The sequence below is a fragment of the Monodelphis domestica genome, chromosome 7, assembly GCF_027887165.1.
Source record: "Monodelphis domestica isolate mMonDom1 chromosome 7, mMonDom1.pri, whole genome shotgun sequence".
Lineage (NCBI taxonomy): Eukaryota > Metazoa > Chordata > Mammalia > Didelphimorphia > Didelphidae > Monodelphis > Monodelphis domestica.
The window spans coordinates 17,170,109-17,187,202 of NC_077233.1; the positions used below are offsets into that span (position 1 = coordinate 17,170,109).

A 17,094-nucleotide genomic window follows, 5' to 3' on the forward strand; every position below is an offset into this window, starting at 1 on the left:
GTAACAATGAAGGTAATGCCCTCAAGACTGTCTATGGGCCATTAAAACCCACCACCACTCCCTTGCTATCCTCTGACAGTGACACTCTCATAAAAGATAAAAAAGGCATCAGCAACAGGTGGAAAGAACACTTCAGTCAGCTTCTCAACCGACCCTCTTCAGTCGACCAAAGAGCCCTTGACAAGATTCCCCCAAAACCACACCATTGAACAACTTGACATCCCTCCTTCAATAGAGGAAGTCCAAAAAGCCATTAAACAAATGAGTGCAGGCAAGGATCCCGGTAAAGACGGGATCCCAACCGAGGTGTACAAGGCCTTAAATGGAAAGGCGCTCCAGGCATTCCACATAGTGCTGACCAGCATATGGAAAGAGGAAGACATGCCCCCCAGAACTCAGAGATGCCTCCATCGTAGCCCTATACAAGAACAAAGGTGCACGAGCAGCCTGTGACAACTACAGAGGCATCTCACTACTCTCCACTGCCGGAAAGATCCTCGCCCGTGTTATACTCAACAGACTCCTGTCATCTGTTTCAGAGCAGAACCTGCCTGAATCACAATGTGGCTTCCGACCAGATCGTAGCACCATTGACATGGTCTTCACGGTGAGGCAAATGCAGGAGAAATGACTTGAGCAGAACCTGAGTCTCTACATTGTCTTCATAGACCTGACAAAGGCATTTGACAAGTGAACAGGGACGCATTGTGGGTGATCTTTAGCAAGCTTGGTTGCCCAGCAAAATTTGTCAAATTGATCCAGCTCTTTCATGTTGACATGACAGGGGAAGTCCTATCTGGTGGAGAGACTTCTGATCGCTTCAACGTCTCCAATGGCATGAAACAAGGCTGTGTCCTCGCTTTAGTACTATTCAACCTATTTTTCACCCAAGTATTACGACATGCTGTGATGGATCTAGACCTGGGAGTCTATATCAAATACCGACTGGATGGCTCACTATTCGACCTTCGCTGCCTGACTGCAAAAACAAAGACAAAAGAGAGATTCATCCTGGAAGCTCTCTTTGCAGATGACTGTGCTCTCATGGCTCACCAAGAAAATCTTCTCCAAACCATTGTGGACAGGTTCTCCACTGCAACAAAACTGTTTGGCCTGACTATCAGCCTCAGCAAAACAGAGGTGCTATTCCAACCTGCACCAGGGAGGCCAACGAACCAGCCATGCATTACAATCGACGGCACACAGCTTTCTAACGTCAACACCTTCAAGTACCTGGGCAGCACCATGGCCAACGACGGGTCCCTAGACCACGAGATTAATGCCAGGATCCAAAAGGCCAGCCAGGCACTCGGGCGGCTGCACTGCAAAGTTCTCCAACACAGAGGTGTAACCACTGCGACGAAGCTCAAAGTGTATCACGCGGTGGTCCTCAGCTCACTCCTGTACGGTTGTGAGACATGGACATTGTACCAGAAGCACATGAAACAGCTGGAGCAATTCCACTAATGCTCTCTCCGGTCAATCATGAGGATCTGATGGCCGGACCGAATCACCAACCAGGAAGTCCTTGACAGAGCCAACTCCACCAGCATCGAAATCATGGTCCTCAAAACCCAGCTACAATGGTCTGGACACGTCATCCGCATGGACCCACAGCGAATACCAAGACAGGTACTCTATGGTGAACTGTCAGCTGGACTCAGGAAGCCAGGCCGACCAAAGAAAAGATTCAAGGATCAGCTAAAGTCCAACTTGAAGTGGGCTGGCATCACACCAAAACAACTAGAACTCGCTGCCTCTGACAGAAGCAGCTGGCGAACCCACATTAACCATGCCGCCACCACCTTTGAAGATGAGCGACGTCGACGTCTTGCCGCTGCGCGTGAACGCCGACACCAGGCCACAACCGCACCTCCCGTAACAACTGGTGTCCCAGGCCCCATGTGCCACAAACTCTGAGCCTCAGTCTTTGGACTTCAAAGCCACATGAGGGTACATCAATAGATGATAATGCACAAAGACAATTGTCATTCTCAGTCACTGAGAGACTACCACTACTTAGCTCTTCCTTTATAATGAAGCTAGAATTGTAAGCTACAATCTATTTTTAGGTTTTAACTACAAAAAGGTGGTAAGTAACTACAAAATGTGAACTTAAGAAAAGAAGATTTAAGTAACCCCAAAAGATATAATGTAACCAGAGAAGGTGAGAACTAAAGAATGGGCAGTCCTGGAGAAAAGCATCTGCTGTGATTGGTAGATGTGAAAATTTAGAGGAGGTGACACAAGAGAAAAAGGTCTTTAAATAGAGGGAAAGAAAGACTGAAGTAGGACAGTCAGCCACCCGGGCTTGGAGTGAAGGATCATTCAGACAATCAGACAGAGTTGGACTGGAGGAACTCATACAGGAGACCTCAGACTGTTTTCATTTAGACGGTCATTGTTGGTGAGTGAAAGGCTGACTTAGTGGAGGCATGAAGCCTCCAGATAAGGCCCAATCTTCTTGAGACTCTCTTCCCCTGGTTAGGACTTAAAAATTCTAACTGGTCAGAAGAAACCAGAGTTTTCTCTCTCTGTCTCATTCCTTAATATATTCCTTCTATTGTAAATATTGTAAGTAAACTACCATAAATTCCATTTACTTTAGTAATTCATTTTGGGATTTAGAAATTAAGTCCCTGGAGACCACCTAATTAATATATTTCAGAGTCCAATCACAATTTAATTTTAACAGAGGGAAGATAGGGAGGGAGGCAATTTGGATTTTATCATTTTGGAAAATATATGTCAAAATTTTGTTATTACATGTAATGGAGAAAAATATCTTTGAATAAAAAATAAAAAATTTAAAAACACTAAAAAACATAGGAATAAATGAGTTTGTACTTAAAATGATAAGTAGCATCTATCTAAAACCATCAGCAAGTATTATCTGTAATAGGGAAAAGTTAGAGTCCTTTTTTTAAGAGGACTTCTTAATAAGAACAGATGACCATTAGTACACTATTGCTTAATATTGTACTAGCAATGCTAGTCTAAGCAATAAGAAAAGAAAAAACTTGAAGGAATTAAAGTAGGCAAAGAGAAAATTAAACTATCATTCTTTACAGATAAGATGGTGTCCTAGAGAATCGATTAAAAAAACTAGATGAAACAATAACTTCAGCAAAGTTGTAGGACACAAAATAAATCCACATAAACCATCAACAATAAGAGATAGAAAGAGAAAATCCATCTAAAATAACTCTAACCAATATAAGATACCCAGGAATATACTTGATGAGACAAACAGGAATTTTACAAATACAATTACAAAACATTTTTCATACAAATAAAGTTAAATCTAAACAACTGGAAAAATATGAATTGCTCATGGGTAGGCCAAGCTAAAATAATAAAAATGAAAATTCTACCTAAATTAATTTACTTATTCAGTGCCATACCAATCAAACTATCAAAAATTATTTTATAGAACTAGAAAAAAATTATATCAAAATTCATCTAGAAAAACAAAAGGTCAAGAATATCAAGGGAATTAATGAAAAAATGTAAAGGAAGGTGCTTAGAAGTACTAGTAATCCTCAAAACAATCTGATACTGGCTAAGAAGTAGAAGGATGGATCAATGAAATAGATTAGATAACACAATATACAAGGGTAAATGACCTTAGCAACCTAGTGTCTGATAGACCCAAACAACTTTGGGAATTAGGTATAGACCAATGGCAAAAATTAGGTATAGACCAATATCTTACACCCTATACCAAGATAAGGTCAAAATGGGTATGACTAAAACATAAAAGGTGATACCATAAACAAATTAGAGGAGTATGGAATAGTTTCCTTGTCATCTATAGAGAAGGTAAGAATTTATGACTAAATGAGATAAAGAACATTATAAGATGTAAAATGAATAGTTTTATTATATTAAATTTTTTAAAAAAGGGTTTTGTACAAACAAAACCAATGTAATGAATAGAGGTAAACAACAAACTGGGAAAAAGAAAATATTGCAAACTTCTCTGATAAAGGCAGTTAATTTTATAAGAACATCATTCCCCAATTGACAAATGGTCAAAGAATAATAAATGTTCACAATATGATTAAAGAAGTACAACTTAAAACAAATCACAGATTTGATCCAAAGGAAAAAAGAAAGAAATTATTATACTAGCCTAGTATTTTAAGCCTATTATATTATAACTACTATATTTTCAAATTAATTGCTTATAAATGAGTAACACTGTCCCAGTTTCAAGGATATATTCTCTCATAACCCAACTTTCTCAACTTGGCTTGAGCAATTTCTTTCTGAATATATATTAAAGTTATGTGTGGATTCTATTACTTGAGGGAACATAAAAAATCTGCCATATTGAGGTCTTTAGGCTTCTACAGAGTTTTTTGTTTTTAAGTCAAATTAATTAACATATAAAGAACATGACTTTGATATATGGGGGGACATTTTTTGGTCCTTTGTTCAGGAGATATTGTTCTATAAATAATACTGAATACAGCAAAATTGTCATGTGTCTGCATAATAGTTGAATGTTTTGTCAAAAACAGGTTTGACCTCATAAAGGCTGGTATTGAACTCTGCTTTTTAAATGTTTAGCTTAAGCTATACTTTAATATTTTCAAAGCCAAGACCAACCCAAGACCATTACAATAGTCATCTGGTAATGGAAAGAACACTGAGCTTAGAGTCATGACACATGGGCTCTAATCCTAGGTTTAAAATTATTTGTGATTTTATACCAGTCACAGCCTCTCTGAGTTTCCATCCTCTTCTATAAAATGAGTTAGTTGAATTAAATAAATTAAATAAATAAATAAATGCCCTACAAAATCCACTCCAAATATATGATTCAATAAATCTATAGACTAGTTTTTCAAATGGTAGTTTTCTTGATTATTCTCTCTAACTCCTTGTCTATAATTATGAATCACTTTTATTGTGTAATGTTTAAAAATAAGATGAGGTGGAATTCAATTAATATTTAACAAGACACTAGTAAGGGTAAAAAAAAAACTTAAAATGATCAATTAACGATAAAGATTTACATCTGAAAATAGAATTCTTCTTTTGCAGAGCCATAATCTATGTTTATTTCCAAGTACTAGACCGACTATGCAAAACAATTTCTATCTCTGGCAATAACTTCTTGCATATTAGCTTTCAAGACAGAAGCACTAACCTCATGGTCATCTACCCTGAATATGTTCTTCTGTCTATGGTCTTGGTTTACACAGACTTCATTCTGTTGGAGTACGTTGCCATGGTTTTAAGTTCATCTTGTATTTTATAGTCTAAGGTCAGCATTCAGTGTTATGGTATGAAATTATATACAATGTATGGTATATTCATTCTTAATGAACATGCTATATTAGAGGACTCATATGCTAAAAAATTAAATTTCATTAAAAGTTAGTTCTCAATTGCCCTCAAAGATCTACTTATAACTAAAATGACAATTTTCAATCAAAATCACATTTAAATATCCTGGGGAAGTTTTGCAATTGGAAAACTCCCTGCCTATGTCATTCAAATTAATTTACAGAAAACGAACCTCTCCATGGTTGAAAAAGAAGCATATTACTGAAAGCAGACCTCCAATTTGACTTCCACTGCAGGGAAAAAAGAATATGAATTAAAGTTATGTATACTTATATAAAATGTTGTTATAACTTTTGGAATCACATACATATTTAAAAGAACACATGTAAAAGTAAACATGTTATTCTCTATAGTTCCAAAAATAAATATTACTAAATAAACTGTCAATCACATTAGAAATAAACCCATTAATAATTTATATTATTTCATTTTGATATAGATTTCAAAGTGCTAATAGTGATGAACATTTCTAGCTAGAAAGAATACTGACACACACCTGAAATGGTATGGCAATGGTTTAATATATTTAAAATGTTCATATATAAAATATTTGTATATACCAGTATAACTATAAACAGAGAGAAGTGATTTTTAAACAAACACAGGAGAATTTATAACTATATATGATCATTATCCCCACTAAAAATAGTCAACTTTTGAGGGTATAAATTCAAAACATTCTGAGAATTCCTTCTTTTTAATTGTCATTTGTCTATGGCAAATTTCTTTCCCTATACTCATTCATCCTTTGAGGTGGAGTTAGGTTTTGGTTTTAATCAGAGAAAACTTAGAAAGAATTAAATCTTGTATATATGTAAGATATAAATGCACAGGTAAAAATGGAAAGCAAATTTAAATTTGGTTTAAACTATGAAAATAAATGAAATGGTTTTTCTGCTTAGTAAAAGTGATGACAAGAGTCCTAAAACTGTCTTAGAAATGAGATCTTTGTAATAAGTTTATAGTTGTCCATGGTGCTATTATAATTTCAATGAATGAATTATTTTTTAAAATCTCATTACCAGGGGGCAGCTAGGCGAGTGGATTGAGAGAAAAGCCTAGAGATAGGAAGTCCTAGGTTCAAATCTGGGATCAGACAACTCCTAGCTATATAACTCTAGACAAGTCACTTAATCTCCATTGCCTAGCCCTTAACTCTGAATCCACAATACAGAATACTGATTCTAAGACAGAAGGTAAGAGTTTTTTAAAAAATGGTTTTTATTACCATATAATCTCAGCTTGTCTAGTGACTATCACTTATGAAAAAATGTGTTTTGAACAAAAGAAGGTGCTAATTAATAAAATATTCTGTTTAACTAAGAGTCATGTTTTCACATTCACCAAGGACCATTCTCTCATACATCAATTATTCTATAAGTACAAAGTGAATCCAGATAGCACTGTTCCCACAAATAAATGCACACCACTGCTAAAAGATTTTGATCAAACCCCAAACCCTAACCAAAAAGCTGGAAGCTCCATGGGGATGTCTGAGGGGGTGATTCTGTATCCATTCATCACATTACTGTAGAATTCAATTCTATCTATACTGCTTAGCAGCTTCTTGGAAAAGAAAGTGCTCAGCTTGGCACTGGGTTCGAGTTCTTGCTCTGCCCCTGACTAGCTATCTGGCCCTAGACATCTCACCATTATGGGTATCAATTTTCTTGTCTACACAACAATAACATTCACCACGTCCCTCAAGGTGGTGGTAAGAAAAACATTTTGTAATCTTAAAAGTGAGTTATAAGTATGAGCTATAACAGTGAAGGTAAATAGATATATATCTATTTTCCAAGTGACCTAAAGCCAATGCAGTTTGAGAAAATGACAAAAAATAAGACTGGCTATTAGAAAGGGTTAATCAGGGAATAAAAGAACAAAGGTCAGAATAATGCCTTCTAATTAACTTATCCGTCCTTTGTCAATCATTTCTGAAGCTTTGTTTTCTAACACTGCACCTTCAAACCTAATTGAAAATTCAAGTTTGAGATGAAAGGGAAATATTGTTTTCAGGGTTTATGTTACTAGTTAAATGATTCAGACTTCAAGAAGTGCCTCCCCCTACCATATTGCTTTTCAAGACCACCTCTAATTTCTCACATTTCTAAATATATATACTTTATCTTCAAAATGCTATGTCTCAAAGACTTGCTCTTCTTGGGCCCAGAGGAACAGCAGCAATAAAAGAAAAATAGATTTTGGCTAACAACTGAATTGACTGTCACTCTTTATCTCTCCTCCTTTTCTCAGTCAAACTTCTTTAAAAGGCCATTGACACTTGATGTCTCACTTCTTAACCAATCACTTAACCTCACTTCTTAACCCATTGCATTCCAGTTTCCAGCTTCATCAGTCAACTGAAATGGATCTCCAGAGTTAGCCACAACATCCTCATCACTTTTCTAATGGCCTTTAATTCTCAAGCCTTCTACCACTGGACATCCGCTGCACTTGCCACTGTTAACCAAAATGGATTAAAAACAATGGCTACTCTCACCTCCATGGGCGTTCAAGATTTTTCTTGTTCCTGGTGTTTCCTACCAGTTTAATCACTTCTCAATCTCCTTTGATGGAGCTTAAGCCATCATACCTGATAACTTAAGGAGAATCTAATTTTGTTCTTGGTCCTCTGGATCTCTTAAAATAATCTACTTCACCATCTCCCATGGATTCAACCACCATTTCAGGCATGACTCCTGAACCAATATGTTCTAACATAATTTCCCACTGAGTACAAGGCATGTATTATAAATTGTTTACTGGGCTTTTCAAATTGGTTGTCCCAAAAGTGTGACTAACTCAACATGGCAAGGAACAGAACTTACTAAACCCATCCTTATTCCAAACTCCCTTATTATGGTCAAGGGCAATACTATCTTTCCAGTCACCCACATTCCCAAGCTTAGTTTCATTCATCTCTCACATGCTGATCAGGCATCAGATCTTATCATTACTCTCTATGCATTTTCTATACCTCTTCTCTAATCACACAGGGCCCTTCCAACTCTGAACTACTATGATTCTATAATTTTTTTTAAACTTTCTTTCTACTCATGTGCTAGAAATCTAGTATAAGTCTACTAGAAATGGCCAATTTTCCTTTATATTTATTTAGCTCAGCTAAAGGAATCTAAGGTCAACTATAATTTGGTGGGGCTTAACATACTTTTAAAAACTTTTTTTATTGTATTTTATTTCCTGACTGCATACAGAAACAATTTTTAACGATCAATTTCTGACATTTTGGGATTCAAATTTTCTCCCTCCCTCTCTCTTTATCAACCTCCACAAGTTGGCAAGCAGTATGTTATGCATGTGCTATCATGTAATACATATTTCCATATTCATTGAGTTCTGAAAAAAGATATATCTCACATTTAAGAAAAAAACTCATGAAGGAAATAAAGTGAAAAATAGAAAGCTTCCATCTGTATTCAGAATCCACAATTTCCTTATATGGCAGTGGACAGCATTTCTCATCATGGATCTGTTGGGGTTATCTTAGATCCTTGCATTATAAGTAATTCACAATTGATCACACACAATATTGATGTTGCTATTTGTACAATGTTCTCCTGGTTCTGCTCTCTTCACTTTGCCTCAATTTATATGTATTTATAGGTTTTTATGAAATCATCTTCATTATTTTCTATTGCACAATAGTATTCCATCACCAACAGATACAATTTGTTCAGCCATTCCCCAACTGATGGACATTTCTTCAGTTTCCAATTTCTTGTCACCACACACACACAAAAGAGCTGCTATAAATACTTTTGTTTAAACAGGTCTTTTCTCTCTTTTCTTTGGCCTCTTTGGGATACAATGGTATGCAAAGTTTTAAGGCCCTTTAGGTATATTTCCAAATTGCTCTCCTGAATGGTTTTCTGTTTATAGTTCCACCAAATGTATTCTGTCCCAATTTTCTCACATCCCCTCCAACATTTATCATTTTCCTTTTCTGTTTTATTAGCCAATCTAATAGGTGTGAGGTGGTACCTCAGAGTTATCTAAATTCACGCCTTTAATCAAGTGATTTGTAGCATTTTTTCATATGACTTTAGTTTTAATTTATTCATCTGAGAACTGACTGTTCATATCCTTTGTCTATCCATTGGAAAATGATTTGTATTCTAATACACTTTACTCAGTTCTCTATATATTTTTAAAAAAGGAACTTTTTCATGGACATTTGCTATGAAAAATTTTTTCCCCAAGTTTGTTGTTTCCCTCTTAATCTTGGTTGCATTGTTTTTGCTCATGCAATACATTTTTTATTTAACGGAATCAAAATTATCCATTTTATATTTTGTAATGTTCTCTATGTCTTATTTGGTCATAAATTCTTCCCTTATCCATACACAGATCTTATAGGTAAATATTATGATGTGATCCCTAATTTGTTTATGGTATCATCTTTTAGTTCTAAATCATGTATACATTTTGACTTTATTTTGTTATACGGTATGAGATGTTGGTCTAGGCCTAACATTTGCCATACTGTTTTTCAGTTTCCCCAGATAGTGAGTTCTTCTCCCAAAAGCTTGAACCTTTGGGTTTATGAAAAACTAGGTTATTGTAGTCATTTATTACTGTGATGAATACTGTTAGGATTAGAATTCTGTGGAGACTATTAATTTATAATTATTTATTAGATATTGAAAGCAGGTTGGAGAGAGAAAAAGCAATAATTGCAGGGCAAGTCACTTAGCTAATCTGAATTTGTTGCTACCTCATATCACAAGCAAGAGTGCACTGCTTCCTGGATCCTCGATATATAACCCCAGTAATGTTACTCCCTCTGGGTTTCCCTGGCTAGACATACTCAATCTTAGTCCTCTGGGGTGCCAGGGATACAGAAGATTCCTCTTTAAACAGATAAGCCTCAGGCCTCAAGTTCCCAAACCAATAAAAAGGTGGGGATGAGACTGAAATGGATTTTTGCATCTCTCCTTTTAGAAAGGAAAAAGAGGTACAATTTATATTAAATATATTAAATTCACAGTGTCCCCTCTGATTCTTTGGGAGATTAACATTTTGGCTCCCCACTCTGATTCTTTGTGGAGGATATCCTATATATAATATCTACATATTTCAGATTGTCTCACTAGAGTTCATAAAGACCCAAAGATATTACACAGTTCATAGAGGGTCTAACTACATTTGAGTGTTTCTAACATATTAAAAAATTACTGATACACACATCAACAAGAAGCATTCCCCTTTTTAGGTAAAAGGGTTTTATAATCAAGATAAAATAATGGCACGTGGGAAAGACAGAAGTGAATGGAGGGCCCAACCCCACAGTTCAGTATATCCAAGGGTTTACTCAGAGTCTCATGATGTAGTGTTTGATTTCTGGAGATAACTTACTAGTGCTGTCATCTTTTTAGTCTATGGGGAATCACGCTGGCCCTTAGAGCATCTAGAGATCTCCCTTCCTGACCAGGTTATTGGTGATATCTTTCCCTAAAATTGCTTTAAATACATCTTAGTCTATGGACCTTCAGAATAACTTCACAATTCCCCCTCAGGAGGTTGAGATACTGTCCAGGATCAAATCCTTCATACAAGCACATACATAACCTGATGGTGACACAAAACAATGTTAAATATTCATTTACAATAACTATAGACTGGTAAAGTATATATGGCTAAGGTACTAATTTAAGAATGCATTAAATAAATAACCCAAATAATATAAGAATCACTTTTCCCAAAAATAATAGGGGGAAATATATATGACAAATCTCTGGTACATATTCAAGCAGTTTATATCCTACAAGCATATAGGTCAGGTGCAACAATATTAGTTTACCCACCATCTGCCATAGTTGCCATGCCAAAAAAAAATAAGTCATAAGTCTGACAAAAAGGGAATGTAGTCTCCTAAGCTGATTTCTATTCTCTTCAAAAGTCAGAGGGATAAGAAGCCAGAATTGGAGCCAAATGAAGGTTATTCACATGTTTTCCAGGTAAATGTCTTACAGGCTAAGTCAGAAGAGGCTTACCTCAGAACTTTGCTGATGTCACTTTTCCAATTCTCCCCTAAGACAGTTCCCCCACATCCACACTAACATTTATCATTCCTACAGAAGTTATTGACATCCATGATCAATCTTGGGTTTATCAAACACTAGGTCACTCGGCGATGAGTACTAAGCTATTCTATTGACCCACTACTCTACTTCTTAGTCAGTACCAAATTGTTTTGATGAATACCACTTTATAAAACAGTTTAGTGGCTAGTACTGCTAGGCCAACTGCCTTCAATTTTTTTCCCCTTTAAATCCCTTAAAGTATGATCAGTAACTGAAGAGGCACTAAAGAGGTAAATTTAGGTAAAATTGTCATTTTGATCGTATTTGCACAACTTACCCATGAGCAATTAGTATTTTTCCAATTTTTTAGATCTGACTTTATGTGTTTTGTAATTGCATTCATATGGTTCCTAGGTTTGTCTTGGTGGGCAGACCCCCAAGTATTTTATATTATCTAACAGTTACTTTAAATGGTATTTCTCTATCTCTTGTTGGACTTCATTAGTAATATATAGAAGTGCTAAGGATTTATATGAGTTTATTTTATATCTGCAATTTTCCTAAAGTTACCATAGATTTTGATTCATTTTTTGGTTAATTCTCTAAGTATAGCATATCATTTATGAAGAGTGATAATTTTGTTTTGTCACTGTCTACTCCAATTTCTTTTTCTTCTCATTACTATACCCAGCACTTCTGGTACAATACTAAATAGTAACTAGTGCTGATAATTGGCGTCCATGGTTCACCCCTAATTTTATCAGGAAGGCTTTTAGATTATATCCATTACACCTAATGTTTGCTGAAGATTTTACATAGATGCTATTTATCATTTTAAAGTTTCCTTAATTCCAATACTCTCGATTGTTCTTTAATAGAAATGGGTGATGTGATTTGTAAAAAGCTTTTTCTGCTTTCCATTGAAATGATGAAATGGTTTCGTAGTGGTTTTGTTATTGATATGCTCAATTAAGCTGACTGTTTTTCTAATACAGAACCATCCCTGTATGACTGCTAAAAAACCCACCTTGTAGCAGTATATAATCCTTGTGATATCTTGCAGTAACTCCATTTCTAGTATCTTATTTAAGATTTTTACATTAATAATAACAAGGGAAATTAGTCTATATTTTTTTGTTTTTGCTCTTCCCAGTTAAGGTATCAGCACCATATTTGTGTCATATTAGAAATTTGGTAGAATTCCTTTCTCACCAATTTTTCCAGATAGTTTATGCAGTAGTAGAATAAAGAATTTTTTGAATATTTGGTAGAATTCATTGGTGAATATGATGCTAGAGACTTTTTCTTAGAGAATTCATTGATGGCTTGATTTCTTTCTCTGTGATGGAGTTTTTAAGTACTCTATTTTATTTTCTTTTAATCTGGGCAATTTATATTTTTAAAAATATTCACCCATTTCACTTAAATTGTCAAATTTATCATTATATAACTGAGCAAAATAACTCCTAATAATTGCATTAATTTCCTCTTCATTAGTGGTAAATTCACCTTTTTCATTTTTGATACTGGCAATTTGGTTTCTTTTTTTTTAATTAATCAAATGTTTATCTATTTTATTGGGTTTTAAAAACCTGGCTCCTTATTTGTTCAATGGTTTTCTTACTTTCAATTTTATTCATCTCTCTTTTGATTTTCAGGATTTCCAATTTGGTATTTAGTTGGGGATTTTTAATTTGTTCTTTGTCTAGGATTTTTTTAGTTGTATGTTCAGTGCATTGATCTGCTTTCTCTAGTTCATTGACTTACGCATTATGAGAGGTAAATTTTCCTCCAAGTACTATTTTGGCTACATCCCAGAAGTTTTGGTTTGCTATCATTCTCTTTAATGAAATTATTGCTTCTATGATTTGTTCTTTGACCCATTAATTCTTTAGTACAAAATCATTTAATTTCAAATTAATTTATAGTTTCTATATATAAATTTATATTATTGTTATATATTATATTAATAATTACATTGTGAAATAAATATAATTTTATAATTTCTGCAGCCTTTTGGTGAATTTTATTGCATTATCTGAAAAGGATATATTTAATATTTTTTCTTTTTTTTTTACATTTGATTGTGACACTTTTATGCCCTATTTACATGGTCAAGTTTTGTGAAGGTGCCATATACTACTGAATTCCCATTCAGTTTTCTCCAGAGGCCTATCATATCTAACTTTTCTAATTCTATTCATCTCTTTAACTTGTTTATTTTTTGGTTGCATTTATGTAGTTCTGAGAGGAAAAGGCTCAGGTTCCCCACTTGTATTGTGCTATTTCCTCCTATAACTCAAATAACTTTAGGAATTTGGATGTTATGCCTTTGGTGCATATGTTTAGTATTTATATTGCTTTATTGTCTGTGGTACTTTTTATCAAGATGTAGTTTCCTTCCTTATCTCTTAATTAGATCAATTTTTACTTTTCCTTTATGAGGTATCATGATTGCTACACCCTGCTTTTCTACTTCAGTTGAAGTATAACAGATTCTGCTCCAATCCTTTACTTTTACTGTGTCTCCCAATTTTAAATATGTTTCTTGTAGACAGCATATTGTGGGATTCTGGTTTTTAATCCACTCTACCTCTTTCCGTTTTTATGGGTGCATTCATTCCAATCACATTTAGTTATGATTTCTTTATTTCCCTCTATCTTATTTTTCCTGTTCATAAATGTTTTTCGCCTAACCAATTCACCCCCTTTTGTCCATTTCCCTTATTCTCATTGCCTCTCCCCTCCTACTTCCCTACAGTATATGATGGATTCCTATGCCCACCTGAGTGTGAATAATATTCCCACTATGAGCCAATTCCAATGGGAGTATGGTTCATGTACTGACTTTCATCCTCTTGTATTTTTCCTCACTACAATGATTCTTGCATACTCCTCATGGGAGAGAAATTACCCCCATATGTCTCTCTTTTTCTCCCAGTCTGTTCTCCTTCCTCATTTCTTAATTTTGTTTTTTTTAGAAATCATCCCATGAATAATAGGCCTAAGAGTTTTAAATTTAGGAACTTTTTCAGATGGTAATGGGATGTATTTTTAAGATTTCTATTTTCCCCTCTTCTTTGAGACTCTCAGGGCAGTTTTTCCTTATAATGTCTTGCATTCAGATGCTTTTTTTTTTATCATGACTTTCAAGCTTTCTTAGATTCTCTCTCCTGGATCTATTTTTAAAAATTTCTTCTATTTTTTTCCATTCCTTTGAATTTTTTTTACTCATTAGCTTCCATTTGTTCAATTCTAATTTTTGTGGTGTAATTTTCTTCACTTAGTTTTTGTATTTGCTTTTCTATTTAGTCATTTAAAAAAAAAGTTATTTTCTTAAATAGATTTTTGTGATTCCTTTTCCATTTGGTAAATTCTAGTTATTTAGAAGTTGCCTTTCTTTGGTGAGTTTTTGTATATCTTTTTCCAAAGCTGCTAATGTTTCCCTCATTTCTTTTTCTTCTATTTCTCTCTTGATTTTTTAAACTTTTTTTTCAAGCTCTTCTAGTTCTTTTTGAACCTGATACACTTTCATATACATTCCTTTGAGGCTTTATATATTTCTATTTTGGAATTGTCTTCTTCTGAGTCTGTAATTTGATTGTGTACGTGATCTTGCCTTTATGTTACAGGTCAACTCTGTTCCAGGATTGGAGGTTATACTGTCCCTGGACTCCCCCAGGTGCTACCTATACTAGATTGAGCTGAATTCTGCTCCCCCAGGTGTGCCTGCTCCTAGTCACTCCTCCCACTAGTCAACTTCCACTGGACTGCTTTCACCAAGGCAATCTTCCTGATGAGAGTTCCCTGGGAAACTGGGCACTGTATTATTCTTCCCTCTTATCCCAGTGAGATGCATCTTTCCTGCTAGATAGATCAATGTTTCATTCTTTCTTTTGTTGGTTCTGGCTCTCCATAATTCATTTTGATATAGGGGGGTGGTTAACGTGTATGTAATTGTTTGGAGACATGTTTCAGTGAGTGTGGTGTTTCTTTCATGTTAGCTCCTGGAACATGGCAGATTAACATTCCTTTTTTATAGTATGCTGATAGTATAGCAAAACTTAATTACAGGGACAATTAGGTGGTTCAATGGATAGTGCACCAGTCCTAAAGTCAGGAGAATCTGGGTTCATATCTAGCCTCTTGACACTTCCTAGCTATGTGACCCTGAGAGCAAGTTACTTAACCTTATTTGCCTTGTGCTTCTGAAATAGTGTATAAAATAAAAAGTAACGGTTTAAAAAAATTATGAGGGATGAGTCTGATATTAGACCATAGATTTGTACTGGGTGAAAAAGAAAATATTATTTCCTAAAGCTGTATGCTGACAAAAATAAAGAAGAGAATAGAAATTTTACTATGTGAAAAAAACAAATAAGAATGGCAGGAAAGTACAGTGGAAGAACCCTAAGCTAAAGTCAGACTTTGAAACCTAGCTCAATCCCTTTAATTCCCAGAGAAGGGCTTTCAAATACCTTGGCCAAGGAACATGATCTTACTGAACCTCATCTTCCTCAATGCTACAGCCCTTTCAGTTCTAGACTTTTCACAACAACCCTTTGCTCTGTGCTTTACCTCCTGTCCCCTATGCTTACCACAGTGCCTGGTTCTAGGCAGCCAGTTAATAAATGCCTGATGACTGGGAAAAGCTGACCAAGAGATAGTATGAAGAACTAGAGGTGTATATTAATTAGAATGTGTACCTCAGACTACATTTCCCACAATTCCCTTTTCACTTTTGTGTATATGCATTACATTGGGGGGTTTTAGTTTCTGCTTTGGCTGCCCATGCTCTCTGAGGATCTATAAGAAGGCAGGGGGAAGCTCTCTCTAGGTTTGTTTTAGCCTTATTACTTTTCCTTTTACTTCAAGTTAAGTATTTAATAAATATTATTAAATATAATACTTGGAGTATTGGATATTAATTTTAATCTTTACAATCACCTTCTCCCACCTTTCCTTTAAAAAGCTTAAGTTACTATGTGTTAATGTTTTGTTGCTAATTTATAACACATATATGTATGTTAGCACAAACATGAAATATTGCCATGGAAAGATTTCTGGAAGCATTTTAAATAACAAAATAGGGGATAATTAATTCATTGGAATCATGGGAAATAAAAACTAAAGCAATAAATCTGATTAATTAAAATGAAAGTTTCTCCCCTCACCAAACAATACTCCAGAGAGTTCTTACAGCATTTTCTTAAAGTGTTACTCCACTGCTCAATAAACTCCTGTGGCTTCTAAGAGTGAATGTAAGCTTCTGCATTTAGCTTTTTTTTTAATCTTTACCATCCAAATTAGAATATTATATACTGAAAAGAGTAGTAAAGGATTAGGCAATTGGGGTTAAATGACTTGCCCTGGGTCATACAGCTAGTAATTGTCTATAAACTGAGACACCTAGATGCCATCTTCTTTTTAGCTTTTAAAGTCCTTCTCAATATGGCCCAGTCTCCCTTCTTGCTCTCTGCAGTCCAGTTAGACTGGCCTTCTTTCTTATTGCTCCCTATGCAACATACTATACTTCATTCCCAATTTCTGGGCTTTTGCATTAGTTGTCCCCTTATGCCTAGAATGCCTCCTCTCCTTACTTTTGCCACTTTTGGAGCCCTTGTTTCTTCCCAAATGCAACACAAGATCTGCTTTGTACATGAAGCTAATCCTGATCTCCCAGGAACTA

General features: G+C 35.0%; 1 protein-coding gene across 6 annotated transcripts in view; it reads right to left on the minus strand.

The window, feature by feature from the left end:
- Positions 1-17,094, minus strand: part of LOC100012477 (probable C-mannosyltransferase DPY19L2) — a 205,195-nt gene that overhangs the window by 135,591 nt on the left and 52,510 nt on the right. For all 6 annotated transcript variants that reach the window (XM_007499954.3, XM_056804273.1, XM_016424414.2 and 3 more), the window contains one exon: positions 5,531-5,588. In XM_007499954.3, the coding sequence (XP_007500016.1) occupies positions 5,531-5,588 (58 nt within the window). The remainder of the gene's footprint in view (positions 1-5,530; positions 5,589-17,094) is intronic.